The 23004-nt window shown below is 42.5% G+C and overlaps 1 protein-coding gene across 1 annotated transcript in view; it reads left to right on the forward strand.

The window, feature by feature from the left end:
• Nucleotides 1–19898, forward strand: part of COL28A1 (collagen type XXVIII alpha 1 chain) — a 158323-nt gene extending 138425 nt beyond the window's left edge. Inside the window, exons 34-36 of the mRNA XM_032305402.1 lie at nucleotides 15202–15403; nucleotides 17327–17499; nucleotides 18970–19898. Of these exons, the coding sequence (XP_032161293.1) occupies nucleotides 15202–15403; nucleotides 17327–17499 (375 nt within the window). The 3' untranslated portion in view covers nucleotides 18970–19898. The remainder of the gene's footprint in view (nucleotides 1–15201; nucleotides 15404–17326; nucleotides 17500–18969) is intronic.
• The last annotated feature ends 3106 nt before the right edge of the window (nucleotides 19899–23004 follow it).

A 23004-nucleotide genomic window follows, 5' to 3' on the forward strand; every position in this document is an offset into this window, starting at 1 on the left:
ATAGTGGTGTTTTTGTCTTCAGATTTCTAGTTCTGAAATAGTACTAGGGCTAGTGAGCACAAATATGAGATTTTTCAATATTTCCATATTTTATAAGTAATTAGTTATTGAACATTGCAAATAATATTTTTTATAGTATGCCCCGGCTACCACCGAACAAATCACGTACACTAAAATGGATTAACACGACACTGTTTGAGTCACTCCCTTGCCATGCTCCACAGATCCTTTCATACTAGGTCACAACTCCCCCTCATCCATCTGGGTCGATGCTCCCTACTTTGCACCCTCTCAAGTTTCTTCAAAGTGTGCACATGCGCAACCTGCCATTTTCCATGTTCCAAGCCATGGTCTTGCTCATTTAGCTTCCACCTCCTGTGCTCAGAGTGGAGACTGGGTGGGAGGCTATGCATATGCATATGGTACAAGGTAGATTGCTCGGTTTCAAAGCTCCTCAAGTACAAGTGCGTGAGGAAACTACCTTGCAAAGGCATCGAGACAAATGTGACTGTACCCATAGCAAGCTTCTGGGCAACGACCTCGGGTCAAGGGCAACAAGTATTGGGTTCTTTTAGGTGAAAATTGGAAAGCCTCCCATAATTCCTGGTAAGGGAGTGCTGTGGTCTCTTCCCCACCAAGTTATAACCTGAGTAGGTCTAGACTGATCTCTACCACGTATATGGAAATCCTTTGGCAAGCAGGCACACAAGAGGGATGGCCTTATTCTGTAAGCTCAGTGAAGTCCCTGTGCTGTCCTTTTATGAAAAAACATGAAAGATTCCTTATAAGCAAGAGCAATAATATTCTAGCATCAGGATTCAGTTAACTGTCTGTCTGGACTAAGGCCCTGAGAAACCTCCAGCTGGATAGTTGGACGCAGGGCCACTCAGGCATCGGGCCTAGGTTGCCATTCCTAAGGGAATAAACTGTAGGACTCACTGGATTTTGATATTCTGTCCAAAAGAGGGTAATAAAGTATTATTTTTATTTGATTAAATACTGACTAATTCCAGTTAGAGCAACAGAGTGCCCCTGGATTATAGATTGAAATTCACATATACATTCATCCACATGGTCTATATCATGGGTCAGCAAACTCTTTTTGGAAAGGGTCGTGTAGTACCTTTTTATGTGTGTGTGTGGCGGGGGGTGGGGCGGTGTTTCAGGTCATTTCATCTCTGTTGCAATTACTCAGCTCTGCCTTTGAAGGACAAAAGCAGCCACAGCCAACACTTACCTGAACAAACATGGCTACATTCAGATACAACTTGTTTCTAAAAACAGATGAAAGCTTGGATTTGGCCCATGGGGTTTGCTGATCCTGGTCCTCACTGAGCATTTAAAATTAATTACAGACAATGAAGTACACAGTTTATTTCCTCCAGAGTATGGAGTGCTCCTAGGTCCTTGCCTGCTTGTGTGACTTATCCCTCTGTCCTCTCCTACTCGACCTGTCACTTCCTGAAGATGTCTTAGATGAGAGCAGACTCAGGTTCCATCCAACAAGTGGCACTTCTACTCTGAACTCTCCCTATAATCAGTGCATTCTATACTGTGTACTGACAATTAACTGGTATACTAGCAGGTGGTTCTTAGGACACAGTCCCTGTCCAGGAGAAGTCCATGGCCTCTCAGGAAGACAGATGCACACAAGAATTATTAAGAACTTTAACAGAGCTGTGAACAAAGCACGAGAGATGTTGCAATTAATTTCAGAGTCAAGGAAGGCTTTCCAGAAGAGGTAGCATTGAAGCTGAGTTTTAAGATTAAGTAGGAGTTTCTCACTACAAAAGTAAGGAGAGGGGTTTTTCCAGCAGAGGGAACATGTAGGCAAAGGGGGATTCCAAAAGGGATGGCATTTCAAGATATTAGGAAAAGTTCAGTCTCCCTGGAGCCTAAGGTGTGTGCAGCAGGATGGTGAGGGTTACAGCTGGACGGACAGTCTACAGACTAACTATACATGCTTCCCAGGCTGCGTGAAGGGGCTTGAACTTCATGTGTAAGCCAGGCACCCTGGAGGAAGCAGAGGAGTTTCTAAAGCGAGGGTCCGATGGTCATATTTGGTTTGTGGGTGGAATAACCCTGTAGTAGGGCAAAGTATAAATAGGAGAAAGACAGGTGACTGGGGCTGAGCTGTGAGGTCTTGCAGTAGTCTGGGTAGTCAAAATGAAAGCAGGTGTGGACTGGAAGCCACTTCCAGAGTAGAATGAACAGGATTTCGTGATGGGATGGGCTGGAGGTCAGGGAGAGGTTAGCTAGCTGGGTTTCTAACTCAGATTTGGAGTGAACTGAAACACCATCTGCTGAGATGGAGATTAGAGGAGTCAGGGAGGCATTATTTTGAAGGAAAATAATGAGTTTGGTTTATACCAGGTAAAGTGAAGGTGCCAGGGACCTCCGTGGCGCTCATGACACAGCATGAGGAGAAGCCTTGCCTCTGGTATCATGACACATGGAGTTAGACAGCGCCAGGAGACAAGCGATATTAACAGATTATGACAGATGGAGCATTCTAGGAGCTTCGGAGGGGAGGGCATAAGAAAAGTACATCCAAAATAGTTTGGATTTAGAACACCAAGAGCCACATAGAGGGAAACTGAGCCCCTGCTAGGTCTCCTCGGGTGCCTCTGAGATAGCAAAGCTTACAATGGACTTGAGCTTCCTAGATAACCCTCATCTCCAGAACTTCTCACCCCGACTCTCTCTGCAGAAGTGCCAAGGCAAGACTGAATTTTAAACAGCGAGTGTTCCTGACAGATTTTAGTCTGAACAAACATATATGCACGGATAGTCACAGTTATCTCTGCCATATGTATATACAATGTAGACACACAAATACAAAAACATACTTACATACACACCTTTCTCTAGAAGTATGATTACAGTCTCCAAACACATTAAGTGTCTCTCCAAACTTTTCATTTCTCAGCTTTTCCCCAAGCCCACCCTAGGCAGTACTGTAAAACAAATCATCTCAAAAGTCCTAGGAGTCCTATTTCTCTTATTGTGTCTCCCTTTCCTTTCTCTGTTGCCTCTGTCACTCCTTATGGCATCTTGTGCTGGCCTTCCTTCTTTGTCATCTTTCTATGAAATCTGTTCTTAGAGAAAAATCTAGTTATTTATACTTTTGTGTGAAATCTAAGTCAATGGGTTTCCACCTCCAAGGACTTACATATTAAGCATTTTAGCTTATCGTGTAATGAACTTGAGGCTCACTAAACATCTATGCATGGGTATGTTGGGAAATACAGAGAGCAGACGAATTTCCCAGCTTCTACTAAATTCATAACTCCTTGGTAACCCCCTCCTCTATTACTCTTTCAGGCCAGTCTTAGGAAGCTAAACATGCACATCGATTCTGTTCTTCTCCTGAAATCTCAGGTCCAGCAGTACTTGCTTTGGGATTTGTAACATTCTACATTGTTACTAATTTATGTACATACCTCAACTCTCCTAATGGATTTGATTTCCTTGAGAACATGATCTATGTCTAATTAAACTGGTGTCCCACTCATGACCTAAAATGTGTTTCATCTTTTACACAGTAGATGCTCAGTAAATACTTAGTGACCCAATGAGTCCTATACCAAATAATAGGCTAAAAGAATGTTCCTCAGTGAAAGTCATCAATTACACTGTTTTTTAAAAATCCTTCTCTTTCTGGGTTTAGCCAGTTAGGTTAAGATTTCTAAGATATAAATGGGAGTGGGGCAATAAAATCAAGTAAACACCATTTAGTCAGACTAATTGGTTATATCCATTAATGGTCCATTAAGCAAATAAACATATCAATTTCCTACTTGAAATAACTTTTTGTCATTCTAAATACATTAATAAAGTCATGGCAGCACACAGCTGGTTTGTTCACTGGAACTTGTTTCTTGTGACAATATTTTAGATTTCTTTTTCCAGTTGAAAGAATAAGAAAGAAAGAGGCCCTGTCTACCTTTTCCATAAAGCTTCTTTTTGTATTATGAAAATTTGTTCCCTGATTGCAAGTAATTTAGATAATTGGCCTCAGAGACATATTCCTCTTGGTGGAAAGAAGGCTGTGGGGTTTCTGTGCAGTGATTCCACAACAAGCCAGTGAAGGGGAGAGTAAAGCAAGTATGGGAAGAGTCCCTGTGGGTAGCTCTGCACCAAGTGGAGAAGGTGGTGGAGGAAGTGGGAAGTTGTGAGTCTTCTCCTTGCCTGTTATTATCAGGACACGTAGGCCAATGCTCACTTCCATGGAGGAAATGTACACCTTATTGATGTAAATGACAGGAAACGAACACAGCGGGCTGACTGCTGGCGTCCCACGCTCTCTATGTACCCCTTCTCATTTAGTAAGACCCTATCCCTGGTCCCCATGCCACCTGCCTCATTTCTCCCCTCGTGTCATTATCACATAGTTGCTGCAAGGTCTTTATCTCATTTTCACTCTTGCTAGCTCTCCCAGGTCTCACCCTCCTTTCCCTGCAGTATTTACTCATTCTTACTTCACCCTGAGATCGGTCTAGAGAAGGCCACTTCGGAAATGGGTTCCCCTGGCAAGGTTTTAAAAAACGAGAGCACTGGACACGTTCTGACTTGATACTGGAACTGGATGTGTCTTGTGTCCCTTCATCCTAAAATATGACCATAGGCTCTATCCTCAGTTCTGTTGTGGTAACTTTTAGTCTCCTGCCTGTGCTCTGAGGCCCATTCTCTTCTGCCTCTTCCGAAACTCAGACCTTGCTTCATTATCGTGCCAATATTTCCTTTCCTGCCAATATTTCTGACTCCTTCCCTATAGCTAGTAAATAAGCTTCAGATTCTCCCATCTGAAAAGATCCTTTAACCCTCTCTTAGTTCATGTCCTTCTTGCTACTATCCTTTCTCTATCTTTTTATAATAAAATTATTCCAGAGGCCAGTCTCTGCGGTCTCTGCCTCTTTGTCACACACACACACACACACACACACACACACACACACACACACACACATTTTCCTTTCTTCCCTCTCTACTTCCTCAGTTCCCTTTACTTGGGAAAACCTCTGACGTCAGGCCACTGCCTCTGATATGCCACTGAACCTCTGCTGGAAGAATGACCAACAATACCTTAATTGCCACATCCTTATTGCTGTCTTCTTATTTTCTCTTTTGCATCAAACTTGCCACTCCTTTCTTTGGTTTTGAAAGTCCTCTTTCTCCTTGTTCCCCTCCCAACCACCTTAGCATTCTTTCTCATTTGCTTCTGGGGTTTCACTTTCTCTGTTGACTCCTTAAATATTAAACTCTTTACTTAGTTCTAAGATTGGCCCTTAACCTTCTTCTCTTCCTGATGTTAACAACTCTCCAGTCTGCCTCCCCAGTCCAGACTTTTCTCCTGGACCCCAGATTCACATTTTTGATCATGCCGATCTTATTCTGGGTGTTTCGCAGGCATTCAACATGAAATATGTTCACAAAGCAACTTCTCCTGATTGCCGTCCGTAGGGGCAGAGTCCCACCAGGCACCTGGCAAGAAACCTGGAACACGTCTGTAGTTCTAGTGTTACATTATCTTCCACACTTGTTGGTATTGTCGTCTTTGGTCTGTTTTTATCATCTCTCTATCCATGCCATCAACTCTTTTCTCCTCATCCATCCTCTACTATCTGAGACTGAGGTCTGATCATTTCTTGTCTATGTGAATAATATGGTCTCAAAACTCTTGTCCTATTTTACTTTTCTACAAGATTTCCTGTTTATTCATTTCTTGTTGATAGCATCATTTCATTTCATTTATTTTTTACTCTTAAAAATAACATCATTGAATTATTCTTCCTATATATAATTCCATTTTGGCCGAATTACCTTTAAAAAATCTGTGTGTAATACAATGGCATATATTTTAACTAGGTATTAAGCCTCCATGACAGTACATTAGGAAAAATAACAAAAACGTTTGAGTACATCTGTATTTTCTCCTAATATCTTGTTCGAGTAAAATTCTATGAGTTGTCCAGTCATACTATACTCATTCTTAAAGGAAATATCCTATTCGCATTTGTTCATGCACTCTTGCGGGGATAAATTTCAAGTCTGTGTTTGTGTGTCTTCAGCCTGATCCTCCAACCCCTTCTCTTCTCTCCAGAGGCAGTGACTGTGGTGTGCGTTCTGCCAGTCAGGTTTGGGGATGCTTAGATCCCACTTTTAGAGATAGAAGTCATGTTAGGGTCTAGTTTATTTTAAAACGATGACATAAAACCTAAAGGAATAGAATAATTAATCCAAATTCCCCTCTTACAAGCCAATCTCAGGAAATAAACGAGGGTTGCTGGAGGGGAGGTTGGGAAAGGGATGGGGTGGCTGGGGGATGGACATTGGGAAGGGTATATGCTACGGTGAGTACTGTGAAGTGTGTAAGACTGATGAATCACAGGGGCATCCGGGTCGCTCAGTGGTTAAGCCTCTGCCTTCAGCTCAGGTCATGATCTCAGGGTCCTGGGATCGAGCCCCGCATCGGGCTCTCTGCTCAGCGGAGAACCTGCCTCCTCCTTTCTCTCTCTCTCTCTGCCTACTTGTGATCTCTGTCAAATAAATAAATAAAATCTTCTTAAAGAAAAAAAAAAAAGACTGATGAATCACAGACCTGTACCCCTGAAACAAATAATACATTATATGTTAATAAAAATTATTTAAAAAGTAATAATAAGTAAATGACACAAACATACTGTGTAACTACTAAAAAAAACAAAACAAAACAAAATTGAAAAAACAAAGTCCCTTCTTTCCTTCTCTCGCCCGCTAGTCCTTTCTGAATTTATCTAGTGGCTACTATTTGCTGGTCTATGCTATAAAGATTTTTAGAAAGAAGACAGAAAGGAAGGAAAAAGGGGTAGAAAAAAAGGAGAGAGATGAAAATGGAGAATGTGACACGGTTTAACTTCGTTTATCAGGGAGGTGATAGTTAACATGTGTGAAACTGGAAATGATAGACAAATAGTGTCAGAGTAAAGGCTAACTTCTCTATGACTGGGGGCCAAACAGAGCCTTAGGACGTGCTGTGCACTAACTGGAAGGAGACCGTAAGTACTGACTGGTTACAGGGCAAAGTCTTGCCCTGGGGGGATGGTTGACTTTGAGGGCCTGAGGCAGAATAAAGAGGAAGGAATGAAAGGTCATCACCTGGGATGCCGGGAAGTTGTTCATGTGTGTAGGAGACAGATTGTGGATGGCCTTTGTACCACCATTGAAGAATTTCTCACCTATCAAACTAGTAACTATCTCTCTTTGCATTCAAAATAGCTAATAAATGGTGGTCCTTTAAGAAAAGTCACTTAACTGGTGAGAGTGGAAATTGTAAGAGTTTTCTGGAGAAGACCATGTCTTCAGAAGCCTCGAATATGTGTGTCCCTTAATCCAACCATCAGCCCAGTAGTTTCCAACAGGAAAAAAAGAGCAAAGAAATTGAATGTTTAAAAAGGGTGTTGTTGTTATATATTTAAATATAGTTATGTAATTACACGGTACTTTATGGTCACAGCAGAATATATGGAACCATAATATAGTAAATTAAAAAAAAAAATTAAAAACCTGAACACTACAGGGTATTTTTCATTAAAAAAAATGCACATAGGAAACAAATTGAGGTAAAACGGATAAAGTTGAATATCAACAATGATTATTTCTGGGAGATGGGATCCCTTGTGATTTTTATTTTCTTCTTGTTGCTTGTCCAAATTTTCTAAATTCCCTTCAATTAATGTTTTTGTAATAAGAAAATTATAAAAATGGCAAATCATGGTAATTATACCTTTGTTTAAATAATCTGAGATCTCATGTAACCAAAAGATAAAACTGTTCTCCTTTATGAAAAAAAAATATTTTTACTTTTGCTAAAACCTGAGGTAGCAGTAGTAGTCAAAATTCTCAAATGCCGTGATCGAGAAAGCAAACACACACTCCTAAACTCACAAGAAGTCAAGAATAGCTTATGAGGCCTTAAGGCTTGAACGAGGCAATTTTTTTTTAAGATTTTATTTATTTATTTGACAGAGATCACAAGTGAGCAGAGAGGCAGGCAGAGACCAGACGGGGGTGGGGGTAGCGGGTAGTGGGGCGTGGGCAGCAGGCTCCCTTCTGAGCAGGGAGCCCAATGTGGGGCTTAATCCCAGGACCCTGGGATCGTGATCTGAGCTGAAGGCAGAGGCTTTAACCCACTGAACCACTCAGGGGCCCCAAGGTAGTGGTTTTAAGGCCAAGGTAATTCCTTAAAGGAACCAGCTCTCTGGTACACTTCCTCAAAGGAATCTTCTCACCTGACAGGGTACCTCAATTGGAGCCTCATTGTTGGCTTTTTTATGTTTGATAAACTATTCCTTAGTCAAGCTTTTAACTTATTTTTTCCTTAACAAAATATGTGCAAGCAAATGAAACAACACCACCACCACCACCAACAACAACAACAACAAAAACACCTGTATTTCTTTCTTGAAACAGGCATTTCTCAAATTTCACCGATAGCTTACCAATGATTTGGGGCAAGTTCTTCAATCATTTGGAGCTTTAGATTTCCCTATAGGAAATGAAGTACTCACAAAACTTTCCTTTAGCCTTCAACTTCTTTTGTTCAATGATGATTACAAAAGCTCACATTCAAATTGATATACGTACACACAAGGCCATTCTCAAAGAAAGAAGAATGCCAAGTGGCCCACAGTTTTACCTCCATTTGTCCCAAAAGTTGAGTTTTGGGGCTAGTGAAAAGTCACGACTATATTTGAACTGAGTGCCTTTTCTATCAGGCTGATGACCAGACTAGTACCAACAGAAATGTTTACTCTTATTTACCTGGTAGTACTTTAATCATTGTAAAAATTGGCACACATGAGTGACAGAATTGATAGCTCTTCCTCACGCATGCATGCATGTGTGCATGTGCGTGTGTGTGTGTAGAGAATCAAAAGCACAGTAGCTTAGCAGATCCCAGAAATAATCATTGTTGATATTCAAGGGTAATTTTACCTCAATTTGTTTCCTATGTTGTGTCCCCCAAAATTGGGTACCCCAATAATGGGTCCGTGATTAAAGGAGCGAGACTGATACAAAGCGAAGTTCAAGCAAAGCTTTATTTCGCACCAAGCATCAGGAATCAGACCAACCGTCAAACAGACCTGTCGGGGCCTCCCCTCCAGAGGGGACGACCCCTCCCCTGCTTTCCAGACTAACTTTTATAGAGCAAAGGCCATGTGGTTGGGCCTGGCCATACACAGGTGGCCAATGAGATTGTAACACACACAGGAAACTCCACAGTGATGCTAGGTGACCAACTGAATTACAATTTACCCTAGTAGACATTTGAACCAGCCTATCACACCTTGGTTAAGATTGGCGCCAAAAGACTCCCAAAGGGCAGGGGCCCATACTCCTTGGTAGCTAGGAGACAGTATGTGCCCCCACTAATTGAATACCTCCACCTGGCCTGACCCACCCTTGTACTTGGACTTTGTTACCTGGGACTGGTTTCCTGGACTTGCTTTAAGTTCCTCTGGGGGGTGGGGGGTGGGCAAGGTCAATTTAAGCTTTACAGCAAAATGGCAGTTCAACCGGGGTGGGGCTGCTCTGGCTGAATAGACCCTTACATTCCCCCCCCCCCTTTTCTTTGGAGATTAGTCAAATCTTTGACTTTTCAGCCAGTTCTACGTCCCTTTTTTAACAGCTGCCAGAGTGTTTTAATGATTCCAGAGTGGTTTACCCAGAAAGAGCATTTCTCTCCTAGGGCTACGCAGAGCACTCCCTTTTTAGAAATAGTATGTCAAGCCCTAATTGTCTATATTTCCCACTTATACTTTAACAATAGAAGCAACAATGAACTCAATGAACTCATTGTTTCCGAGTCTTAGCTTTAGTCCATGATCGGTGGGGTCCATCAGCAGCGGCATCAACTTCTGGGGGGCGTCCTCATCCTTGGCTTGTTTGACGTGACCCTCGTGAATCCAGGCCCCAATGCCTTCTACTTTCATCGTCATGGGGGTGGTCGGGATGACAGCAAACAGTCCCTTCCAGCGAGGCTCCAAGTTTCCCACTTGGCAGCAGTGCATGCAAACCAAGTCCCTGGGTTGGCAAGGATGTGGCTCCTTCCAAGACAGACTGCAACGCCTTGTTTAAGCAGGGTGTACATCGCGCCCCTTGGCCATCTGTAGTAGCACCTTAGTGAATGCAGTCAGCTCCACTTTTCCGCCGACGTCCTGTGTGGCAGGGCTGTCATCCAGAGTCCCTGCTCAGGAGAAACCACGGCAGCCCCCGCATATCTATTTCCATCAACCATGTAGCTACTCCCATCTCTGAACAGAGTCATTTCCGCATCCAGGAGGGGAGTGTCTCTGAGATCCGGCCTTATTCCTGTGACTTGGGTTAGGGCCTTCCTGCAGTCGCGTGAGTGATCAGCCAGCACCTCTGGTAGTAACGTGGCTGGATTTAGCACCACCGGGGGCCAGAAGATCACTTTTGGTTCGTTGAGGAGGAGGGCCTGATACCCTGTCACCCGGGCATTTGTTATCCACCGGTCTGGTGGAGTCCGGAGAAGGCCCTCAATAGCGTGGGTGGTGGTCAAGGTGAGATTTTGACCCAGAATCAATTTGTTGCATCCTTGACCAGGAGGGCCATGGCAGCAATTATGCGGAGGCAAGGGGGGAACCCAGCTGCTACTGGATCTAGTTCTTGCTAAGATAGGCTACTGGCCTTTGCCAAGGCCCCAGAGTCTGAGTCAAACTCCTTCAGTCAGCCCTGCCTTTCCATCCACATACAAGTGGAAGGGCTTGGTTAACATTTGGGATGGCCAATGCTGGGGCATGCAGTAAGGCTGTTTGTAATTCCCGAAATGCTCCTTCTGCCTTAGCTGTCCACACTCTACCATAGTGAGTCTTCCCTTAGCCAGTTCGTAGAGAGGTTACACCATCTCCTCGAAGGCGGTATCCAAAGCCTGCAGTAGCCCACCGTCCCAAGAAACTCCCTCTTGGAGATCAAAGCCTAAGTAAGTGGCGTGGCTCTGACAAAGCTGTGCTTTCATTGCTGACACCTGATACCCTTTTCCTGCAGTCTGTAAGAGAGCTCCCCTGCAAGCATGACCCATAGTCCTCAGCGGCTCTTTCCACTATTCCCACTAACTCAGTCAGATTCTTCCTTTCAAATCCTTCAGTTCATCTAGTCCCATGTTACTAATTTTGGTTTAGTCTGAATGCAGCTTTTACTTCGAGAAATTCTTACCCATTTCAGTTCCCAGGATTTTAACATATCAAAGACCTGTATTTGTCCCCAACATCTCCCATTTGACTTTCCTTTGGGGCGGTTACCCAAAGGTAACACAAGGTTTATCCTCGGTTTAACAGTACTGAATAACTTAGCATATGAAGGAAAAGCCTTGAGTCAAAGAGACCTCATTTACAATTCTGGGCAGGCAAAGAGAAAACCATTTACAGATCAACTAACCTAAGAAAACTTTGCCCTTTTAAACAGAGAGAAAGCCAGCCTTTCTATACCAGTGTCTTTCCTCTTTCTTCTTCCTAAGACGGTGAGTTTTCTGGGTTTCCCTCCCATCGTAAATGACGTAGCAGACAAAGGGAGCGGGATCTTTCAGATGCTGTCCTGCTCGCATCCCTTAGGAGCGTCTTAGCTAAGGTCTGTCCGTATAAACCCTGGACCAGGCTACTCGTGGGTGGAGATGACCGTTATGCCATATGACGGCCCGTGAGACTCAGGGTGCAGCCCGCTCAGAGTCCACAGCCGAAGGGGTGGAGCCACACAGACACATTCACACAGCCAGGCACTCATCAGATTCAAACAGGTTGGACACCCTCCCCTCTGGGTATCCCTGGCTAATGGGAGGTGATCAGTCTTCCCTTCCATTCTTTAAGAATGGGTCTAGCTCAAACAGTGGCCCTGGGGCTGTTACAACAGAATTCTGTTAAGCACAAAAGCTGTTATAACAGAATTCTGTTAAGCACAAAAGCACAAATCTGTTTACCAACAGATTTCAAAAGCACAAACCTAGTTCCAGCGGCCAAGCTCGAGCATTTTATCCCATTTGATTTTAAGTTTCAGGTTAGCAAAGACTTTGAAAGCTACTTTAACAATTACCCATTAAAACTTTGAGACAGACAATTAACCATCAGTTTAGTCATCTCTTTGCTAACAGATTTCAACAAATAACATGAGCTTATTTGACTTTAGTAAAAACTCTGAAGTTTTACATTTACTACTATTAACTCAAAAGACATGTTTATCCTAGTTAACCCAACAAACTTAACTTAGTTCACATACTGATTTATGTTCCACCTGGGCCCACTCCATTTCGAATGTTTACCTGAGACCCAGGAGGAAAGATCTGGAGTGGGGGGGGGTGTAAGGTCCAGGGGGTGCTCTTCTTGTTTCCTGACAGTGAAGAACAGAACAAAGTGCCACCAGGAGGCAGAGAAAGGGTGCCCAAGAGAGGAGCAGATGCCATGCTTTCCCTCCAGCAAGAGGGAGGGGCTAGGCAGTCCACCTCGGGCCAGAGAGGACGAGGACTGTCCTCAAAACAAAGGTAGTTTGGGCAGCTGCTTGGGAATATTCCTTAAAGTCTCTGTCTCGAGTTAAACTAACCCCAGCTGGCTCCAGTTATAGCCCTTAACACATGAAATGAGTGAGGGAGAAGCCCCACATCTATTAGGAGGAACAGAGAGACAAAGCCAGAGCCCCCTTACTCTGCTTGCCCCATTCCTTCAAAAACAACAAACAGCACAGCAGACAACAAAGAGACAAGACAAAGACAACCGCAGTCCCAGCAGTTCTTACCCAGAACCTGCCACCTGTGGGGACTTTTTGATCTTCTGGCTGTCCAGGGAGACTCAAACCCTGGTGACCGCCTAGGGGGGACTTGAACCCCCTGACTGCCTAGGTGACCGCCTAGGGGGACGCGAATACCCTGACTGTCTAGGGGGACTTGAACCCCCTGGCAATCTACCAGTGGAGGGAAAGGGCCCTTACTCTCTGTTTGCCCCATTCCTTCAAACACAACAAACAACAGACAACAAAAAGGCAAGACAAAGACAACCGCAAACCCAGCAGCCCCCATCCAGAGCCTGCCGTGGGTGGGGGTTTTTCCGGCCCCTACAGTGGTTATCCGGCCCCCTACAGACGCTCACCAGGATGAGCCACAGATGCTCGCTGAGATGAGCCACAGACCAGAGCCAGACCCAGTGGCTCTCACCCGCTGGTGGGGGTTTCCCAGCCCCCTATAGATGGGGTTATCCAGCCCCCTACAGACCCAGATGACCACCTATGGGGGACTCGGACCCCTAGATTATCTACCAGAAGAGTGATGGGGTGTCCCTGCATCCACTCCAGCCCTGGGGAGCATGGCTGCATCCAGCTTCTCCCCGGTGAGCCCTACCTGGAGCTCCGCAACCAGACAAACAGATTCAGACCCAGAAATTCTGATGCTGGCTCAGTTCTCGTCGTTTAATCCCAGACGAGCCCCCAATGTTGGGTCCCCCAAAATCGGGTACCCCAATAATGGGTCCATGATTAAAGGAGCAAGACTGATACAAAGCGAAGGTCAAGCAGAGCTTTATTTCACGCCAAGCATCAGGAATCAGACCGACCGTCAAACAGACCTGTCGGGGCTGCCCCTCCAGAGAGGATGACCCCTCCCTGCTTTCCAGACTAACTTTTATAGAGCAAAGGCCATGTGGTTGGGCCTGGCCATACACAGGTGGCCAATGAGATTGTAACACACACAGGAAACTCCACAGTGATGCTAGGTGACCAACTGAATTACAATTTACCCTAGTAGACATTTGAACCAGCCTATCACACCTTGGTTAAGATTGGCGCCAAAAGACTCCCAAAGGGCAGGGGCCCATACTCCTTGGTAGCTAGGAGACAGTATGTGCCCCCACTGATTGAATACCTCCACCTGGCCCAACCCACCCTTATACTTGGACTTTGTTATGTGGGCCTGGTTTCCAGGACTTGCTTTTAAATAAGTTCCCCTGGGGGGGTGGGAGGGGGGAGTGGGCAAGGTCAATTTAAGCTTTACAGCAAAATGGCAGTTCAACCGGGGTGGCGCTGCTCTGGCTGAATAGGACCTTGCACCTATGTGCATTTTTTTAGATGAAAAATATGCTGTAGTGTTGGGGTTTTTATTTTTTTAATTTAATATATTATGGTTCCATATATTTTACTGTGACCATAAAATACCATGGTGACAGCTGGCTCTGGTCACAGGATAGGATGATAGGAACTACGGGCAAGAAGGCATCAAAAATGACTTTAAATAGTTCACAGATTTGCCTATTTAAATAATTAAACAAAAAGGAAAAAAAAAAGAGGATCTTGAAAGGATAAATGACCATCCTGTGCCAAGAACAAGATAAACGATTGATTCCATTCCCTGTAGCTGGAGGCCAAGGGAAAAAAGGTAAAAGAGCTTAATTGGTCCCATAAAAGATTGACCTTGCCCCTGGCAATGGTAGATAAGAATAACTGACATGACTTTTTCTTTTTTTTGAAGCAAAATACCGTTTTTTCCTTGTCTCATTACGTATCATAAATTTTGATAAAACATGGGAACTTGAGTCCAGAAAACTTGTTTCTGAAATTATATCCCTTTGTTGCTTAGCTAACACACATTTCTAGAACTTCATAGGAGCCAAGCATCTTGCACCATTGACATTTGCTGGAGTCCAGATAGTAAAATGAGATGAAAAGTGATTGCTACTGTTTTTATTTCAGCTGTCTCTGCCGCCCCCATTCCCAGTCTCAAAATCAACTGAGAGTTGATTTTGTAGATATTTTGGAATATATTGTTAATTTCTCTAGTGTTAATAAATGGAGTAGGAAAGGCTATTTTTTAAAAAAGGTCAAAAATCTAGTGGCTATTTCCCCTTCCTCATGCCAGTAACTATGAAAAAAATGAAGATTAACTACTCTTGAGCTCATACCTTTCATACCCTGCATGCGGATCTCTCTGGAAGGCCCAGCACAAAAGCATCGGTGCCTGGCAGTGGGAGGGTCCATAACTTAGGTACTCGGCATTGCATGACATAGAAGAGGAGCATCATTTCCTGAGCTTTGATTGAAATAATATCGCAGATTTTGGGAGAAGAAGCAATGCTGAATTTTTCCTTAAATGTTCCCCAAAGCAAACTAGCTTTCCTGACTTGATATCACCAGAAACAAAAATGTGATTTTTTTTTTTTTTCCACTTAGGTCAGTGTCTCTGGAGCCCAGGACAAAGAGAATGAGTCTCCAGAGCCTATCTGGGCTGACAGCCAGACCACCAGTCCTTCACCTGAGGCCGCTACCACCGAGGGGCCATTGCTTGGTCTCCCTGAGAATAGGGCAGAGGGTCTGGAAACCAGAATTCTAAGCCCCATCTTGGACTTCCAGCCAGAAAAGCTGGTGCACAAAGGTAAGAGACAGCTGCCAATCAGCTGCTGTGTCTACAATGTCAAGGCCCAGAAAGGGCAGGCTCTTAAATCTCGTTCAGAAAGAACATGTTTGACTCTAAAGAGGGAAGACAAAAGACACTTTTCATTTTATTGTATGTCAAATTATAACACTGGCTATAGGACAAATTTGGTCAGTAAACAATTTTAAAGTTCTTATAATGTTTATTGTTTTTTAAAATGTAAATGCCTTTATGGAGCACCTGCGGGGCTCAGTGAGTTAGGCCGCTGCCTTCAGCTCAGGTCATGATCTCAGGGTCCTGAGATTGAGCCCCGCATCGGGCTCTCTGCTCAGCGGGGAGCCTGCTTCCTTCTCTCTCTCTCTGCCTGCCTCTCTGCCTGCTTGTGATCTCTCTCTGTCAAATAAATAAATAAAATCTTTTAAAAAAATGTAAATTCCTTTGGAGAGGCTTGTATTCTCATTTTCCCACAGTCTACCACTCCCTGTTGTCTTACATGTGGCCTTGACACATGCAAACATTTGAATTTTTTGACCCCTAGATTGTAGAAGAGAAAAAAGCTAGACTCTAGATTTCCCCTCCTCAACATATCTTCTATAAAGTTACTGTCTATAGAAATTAATCATTATATACAGAGTTTCTGAAGGACATGCCAGAGAGACAAGGTCCTTGCCCAAAAGAAGCTCAGAGATTAGCTTGACAAGTTATACAATATACATTATTTAGTTATTATTTTTAAGAGTGGAGATAGTGAAAGTCTACTGCTTTCCATTTGGTCTAAGGAGTCTTCAGAGGACAAGTGGACTTAAAGGTTAGTTTTAGAAAATAAAGGTCTTGAGATATGCTCCCCGTCTGGGGAAGTGATTCTGGGAGATGGAGAGAGGACTTGTTTTGTTTGGGAAATGAAGCTTGCGGCACATAAACTGTCTCACAGAACACAAGTCTCAGGCAGCAAATTCCTATTTGGTTTTTGTGGCTTTTTTCACCTTGGAATCACTTCTTTAGGTAAGAAGAATACTAAAGCACAAGGAGTACCACGAAATAAAAATGGATTTAATGAATGGCTTCATTATTGTAGTTCTTCTTTTTGTTATTTTTCTTTACAGTGGAAGTATTTCTTAGATTTATTCATAAATAGACATTAAAAGCTCATGTTTTTATTGTCTTGTAGGAACAGCTCTTTTTAAAGAATTTTTTTTTTTTAAATTTAGAGAGAGTGGGGAGAGTGACAGAGGAAAAGGGAGAGAGAATCTGAAGCAGGTTCCCTGCTGAGCATAGAGCCCAACACGGGGCTTCATCCACACCCTGAGAACATGACCTGAGCTGAAATCAAGAGTTGGACCCTTAACCGAATGAGTCATTCAGGCACCCCAAGAACTCCTCTTTTAAAAAGAGGATTGCAATATAAAGAGAGCCTTTCGTTTTATTTATTTATATTTTGGTAACATAAAAGGGTTTTCCTTTTTCAGTAGGTACAATTACATGTGATCACAGTGGCACTTCCTATGAACATACTGGGAATGAATGTGTACTGAAGGCTAGGATCATCTTTATTCCAAATGTTTATCTGGTTTGAAATCAAGTCCAAAGTAAATGAAGAAATTCTATTTTTCTCTTGTCGACCAATTCCTGCAAGAGTATTAGCTAATGAAGGCTCACCGTGCTATGCTTCCAGGGAAATAAACACTTTTAATAAGGTTTCATGAAGATCAAAAACCTTTATGTTTTCAAAGGAGCACTTAATGGTGACGTGGCAGGTAGTAGAGGAAGTATTTTAGGTAGCAGGGAATCTGTTTTAACTTGGAACCACATTTTCTTAGTTGGCGCATTAGGGTGCATGGGGAATAAACTTCATGAAACTCTCACTTTTCATCTTTTCAGGGAAAGAGAAACCTATAATAACACACTATCCTTTTCTCACTCTAGATCCTAGATGCTTGGAAGCCCTGAAGCCAGGAAACTGTGGCGAATACGTGGTTCGGTGGTATTATGACAAACAGGTCAACTCCTGTGCCCGCTTTTGGTTCAGTGGCTGTAATGGCTCAGGAAACAGATTCAACAGTGAACACGAATGTCAAGAAATCTGCGTTCAAGGATGAGTAAGTGAACCAACCCCTAATGAGTCAAGGTTGCGTCTCCATCAGCAAACCTAGAAAGAACCTCTATAATTTCAACATATTCACCCAATACAAATAAAACACCACATTTGAGGGTGCCTGGGCAGCTCAGTGAGTTAAGCCGCTGCCTTCGGCTCAGGTCATGATCTCAGGGTCCTGGGATTGAGTCCCGCATCGGGCTCTCTGCTCAGCAGGGAGCCTGCTTTCCTCTCTCTCTCTCTGACTGCCTCTCTACCTACTTGTGATCTCTCTCTGTCAAACAAACAAACAAACAAACAAACAAACCACATTTGAGTCTATACTGTGTACTTATAACTTATAAGCATAGTTACATCCTTATAAATACCCTAGGATATAGGTAGTAATTACTGTTATCGGCAAAGAAACTGAGGCTCTGAGAAGTTCAGGGACTCCTGAACAGTTACCCACCTAACAAGGGACATAACAGGGGGATTTGAATCAGAGATGTGTAACCTTAATGCACGAGGTCTAGCTACAACACAGCCTGTGATGTGATTCTGACAGCCATTAATTCTTATTCAATACATTATGTTGGATTAAATTCTTGTCCTGTCCCAACCTCCTCATCCCTGCCAACCTCCCTGAGGCCCACCCCCTTAGAGACATGCCTATAGCAAAGCAGATGGTAGGGAAGCAGTTGAGTTTGGGAATTAGAAGGGATGGGAACATGTCTGTGCATAGCAGGTGGTGAGATAAGACAGACATCCTACTTGGAGGAATCCCAGCAAGATGGTGACTCTGGGAGATGAGAGGCACTGGAATGGGAGTGAGGTGCTGAGGGTAGTTAGATTTTTGCCCTGCTATCTGTGAAAGGGATAGAGAAACCAATCTGAACGAAAATTACTTAACTCAAATTTATTAACAATTATTACTCCCCATTCCTCCAACATGTTTGGTAACAAAGGCTTTGTTGTGTGTTTAAACTCCATATGTAAAACAAAACTTGTAATTTAAATATAGGAATTCTTTCCACAAGGCACTTGATAGCCAGGCACTTCTTGAAGCCCACATCCACTCTTAAACAGGGTATTTTTTTTTTTAAAATATTTTATTTATTTATTTGACAGAGAAAGAGAGATCACAAGTAGGCAGAGAGGCAGGCAGAGAGAAAGGGGGGAGCAGGCTCCCTGCAGAGCAGAGAGCCTGATGCGGAGCTCAATCCCAGGATCCTGAGATCATGGCCTGAGCTGAAGGCAGAGGCTTAACCCACTGAGCCACCCAGGTACCCTAAACAGGGTATTTTAAAGACAAGACTTCCACTGGAAAATGAGCCACCATATTGAAATACAATCCAACAGAGTAACAGAGAATTGGCTCTGTCACTTTATAACAATTTGGGGACATCCAGCCAGGAAAGATCATTAGCTCTGAGCTGTGCTGAGATAGCATTTGTGTATATGTCATCTTCAACACACTTTTTTCTTCTTTCAGGCCTATGACCGTCATTCAAGTTTGACAGTACAAAACGGGGCACTCAAGGAAGAGGGAGCTGGAAGAACAGACATCTGAACAAACCAATTATGTGTGGCTTAATTAAGATTTTATTAGATAATATTTGGTACCACAAAAGAATATATGCAATATACTTGTAAGTTACCAAAATGATAATAAAATTAAACATCAGTGAACATATCGCAGCGACAGTGAACCAAACACAATCAATTCTGTTGAAGTTTCCTGTGTGGACCTTTCCAATCCCAACCCCCCTGTTTACTGCCAGGGATAACCCTTCTTGAATTTTGTGTTTACCATTTCACTTTGCTATTGGGTTTTTGTATGTAATTTTACATGGAAAATCACATATATCTCTATGTTTCTCTCCATAATACATAATCTTGTTTATTTTAGACCTTTATAAAAATGGGGTCATATTCTAGTCTTCTGCAACTTGCTATTATCATTCAGTGTTATCATTAATCCATGTGTTCTACCATATCTAATGTATTCCTAAATAACTTACATCATTTAGCTTTTTTTGAACTTTAGAAAATTTGTTTCATGAAATTCTTTGCAATTTGGTGTGTTATTACATTATAATTCACACATGTCCATTTATTTTCAAAGTTGTATCATATTCATGTGACTATATCACAACATATTTAGCCATTGCCTTGTCTATGATTAAATTGTTTCTATTTAATTTTCTTCCCCTGGTCCATCAGTGTTGCTATGAATGCTCTTAGATAGTTTTGGGTGCATGTGTACTAGTGTTTGTCCAGAATATATACCCTAAGGTGGAATTGTTGGGTTGCAGGACATATAAACATTCAAAACTAGTATATTATACCAATTTTTTTCCCAGACTGTTTAAACCAGTTCATTACAAAGTCCTAACAGTTGTATATAAGAGTTTCCATTATTTGATATTCTTGTTAACACTTAGTATTGTCAGTTTTGCTAATAGTGGGTATAAAATGGTATTTTATTTTAAACTGACTTTCTCTGGAGGCATCTTAGCATATTTGTTTACTATCTGTACTAAGCCTTCTGTGAAGTATCTATTGGTATTTGGAGATTTTTCTTTTCTTTTCTTTTCTTTTTTTTAAGATTTTATTTATTTATTTCACAGAGAGATCACATGTAGGCAGAGAGGCAGGCAGAGAAAGAGGGGGAAGTAGGCTCCTTGCTGAGCAGAGAGCCCAATGTGGGGCTCGATCCCAGGATTCTGAGATCATGACCTGAGCCGAAGGCAGAGGCTTAACACACTAAGTCACCCAGGCACCCCTGGAGAAGATTTTTCTATTGGATTGTTTGTATTTTTCTTTTTGAATTTCTGGCATTCCTTATAGATTTCTGAAATTGAATTCCTTGTTCATTATTTGTGTCCTCCTATCTTTGGGGTTGGTCTTTTAATCTTACCTTTCTTTTTCTTAAATGAGCAGAAGTTCTCAATTTTAATGCAGTCAAATTTACTCATCTTTTCTCTTGGGGTTAGCACACTTTTTTTCTTGTTTATGCTGCTCAGCCTCTTAAGCCCCTTTCTTGGGTAGGAAACTCCCCGAGGACAGAAGAAACCCTTCTGTGTACTGGGTGTATGTCTCTGGATTTCCATCTGCATGCATGATAATTCCTTATGATCCTATTAGCACTGTGGTTATTTTAGGTGGTGGTTTTTCCTTCATCTTTTTTAAGCTATCCTCAGCATGAAAGTGGCTCTGAGCCATCCTGAGCTACATGGATGGCCATTAACATATTTATTTGTTGTAGGATGGAGGGTTTCGGGTATATTCTTATTTCCTGGAAGCTCAGCAGTACATTAAAAGGCATGTATTAGGGCGCCTGGGTGGCTCAGTGGGTTAAGCCTCTGCCTTCAGCTCAGGTCATGATCTCAGGGTCCTAGGATCGAGCCCCACATGGGGCTCTCTGCTCAGCAGGGAGCCTATTTACCCCTCTTAATCTCTGCCTGCCTCTCTGCCTACTTGTGATTTCTCTCTGTCAAATAAATAGATAAAATAAAATAAAAGGCAGGTATTAGTCACTATATGGGTATTGTAAAGTAGAAAGACCCTTTAGAATGTCCAGCCTGCTCTTTTGTCAGAAGCAGAAGTATTTACATTCCTTCTCCAAGTGCTTCACAACTTCGCCCAGTTAGAAAATTGATACGCAAACATGTTATAATGTTGACTTGGGTGTTTATCCCATTGTCTGAAATGTCTTTCTCCCCTTTCATGACTGACTGACTCCTATCACTACAAGGACAATTGGCAGGTCTCCTTTGCATGCCTTGCTCATCTTTATCAGTTGGGCTATGCGCAACACTGAGTGCCCAAAGCCCTTGACTTACACCTCCATTCTGACGTTCCTCTTGATTGCAGTCTGATCTGCCTTGCACTTAGAGCACCTGCATTAATTTTCTTTTGCTGCTCTTACAGATTACCACAAATGGGGTCACATAATCACAAATGTATTATCCTATAGTTCTACAGGTTAGAAGCCCAATGGGCTAAAATCATGGTATCAGTGGGGCTGAGTTTCTTCTGGAGGATCTAGGGAAGAATCTGTTTCCTTATTTTTTCCAATTTCTAGAGGCTACCCAGAATCCTTGGCTGGTGGCCCCTTCCTCTGTTTTCAAAGCCAACAACAGCAGGTTGAATTCTTCTCATGCTGCTATCTCTCTGGATCTCTGAGTACAGCTGGGAAAGTTCTCTGCTTTAAGGACTCATGTGATTAGAATGGGTCCACCTGGATGTCCCAAATACTTTCCCCTTCTTGAGGTCCTTAACCTTAACCACATTTACAAAGTCCCTTTCATCATGTAAAGCAATAGTCACAGGTTCTGGGGATCAGGGAAAAGACATGGTTGGGGTCATTATTCCATGGACCATAACACCTATATCCTTTACTGATTTTCTGAGCTTAAGAGCAATGCAGGCTTTGTTTATCTCTGTGTCCCTAGTTCCTGGTACATAGGAAGAACTCAATACATTTGAAAAAATATTAGAATTCACTTTATAAAAGTCATTACAGAAATAATTAACTGCTAGGGAGAAAAGGGATCAAAAAATACCAAAGGAGAATTAGACGGGTGTCTGGGTGTCTCAGTTGGGTAAATGTCCCGACTCTTGATTTCAGCTCAGGTCAGGATCTCAGGGTCATCAGATCAAACTCTGAGTCAGGTTCCATACCTTAAGATTCTCTCTCCCTCTTCCTCTGCCCCCGAACCACTGGGCACATGCTCTCTCTCTCTCTCTTAAAAAAAAAAAAAAAAAAAAAGAATAGGGACGTGCTAGTTTGCTAGTTTTCACGTCTCTCCATCATCCCAGGCTCAAAGACATGCTCAAAATTAGAGGACAGAATGATGAAAGAGCCATGGAAATAGGGCAAACTACTGAAAACAGCTAGAATGAAAAAGGACTTATTGACTATTTTAAAATGATAACACAACCATTCTGAAAGGCTCCACAAGGTCAGAGTAAGAGTTACTAGGACAGAAGCCACAGAAGACACCCAGGTCAAGTTGCATCATTGGGAGTCAGAGTTGTCTAAAGAATGGGCTGCCTTGGAAGGAAATAATTGTCCTATGTTCAGCCACTACTGCTCAGGCACTTAGGGTAATTTTCTAAAGTATATAAGCAATTGAGGAGACACAAAACTAGAAGACTCTAAGGATCCTTGACAATTTTAAGAGCCTGATTAAAGCAGGATTTCAATTTTCCTAAATTTCAGAGTCTGATGAGACTTTAGTTTAAATGAATTTTTCAAAGATATTAATTTATATAAAATGAGAAAAAATAATGAATGCTTCTAGAAATCAAATCAGTCCCACATAAAAAAAAAAAAAAACAAATGCCATAAATATGTGTGTGAAATGATTTGGGACTATTCTTATTTTGATGATCACATATACACACAATATTCTGAAACATCTTATTTTAGTGACATTTTGCAAAAAGGTACAGGACGGGGGAAAATCTTGCACACCAAGAGCATTAATCCACCTTTTCATTACTATTCCCAACAAGACAT

This window comes from Mustela erminea, chromosome 11, assembly GCF_009829155.1.
Source record: "Mustela erminea isolate mMusErm1 chromosome 11, mMusErm1.Pri, whole genome shotgun sequence".
Lineage (NCBI taxonomy): Eukaryota > Metazoa > Chordata > Mammalia > Carnivora > Mustelidae > Mustela > Mustela erminea.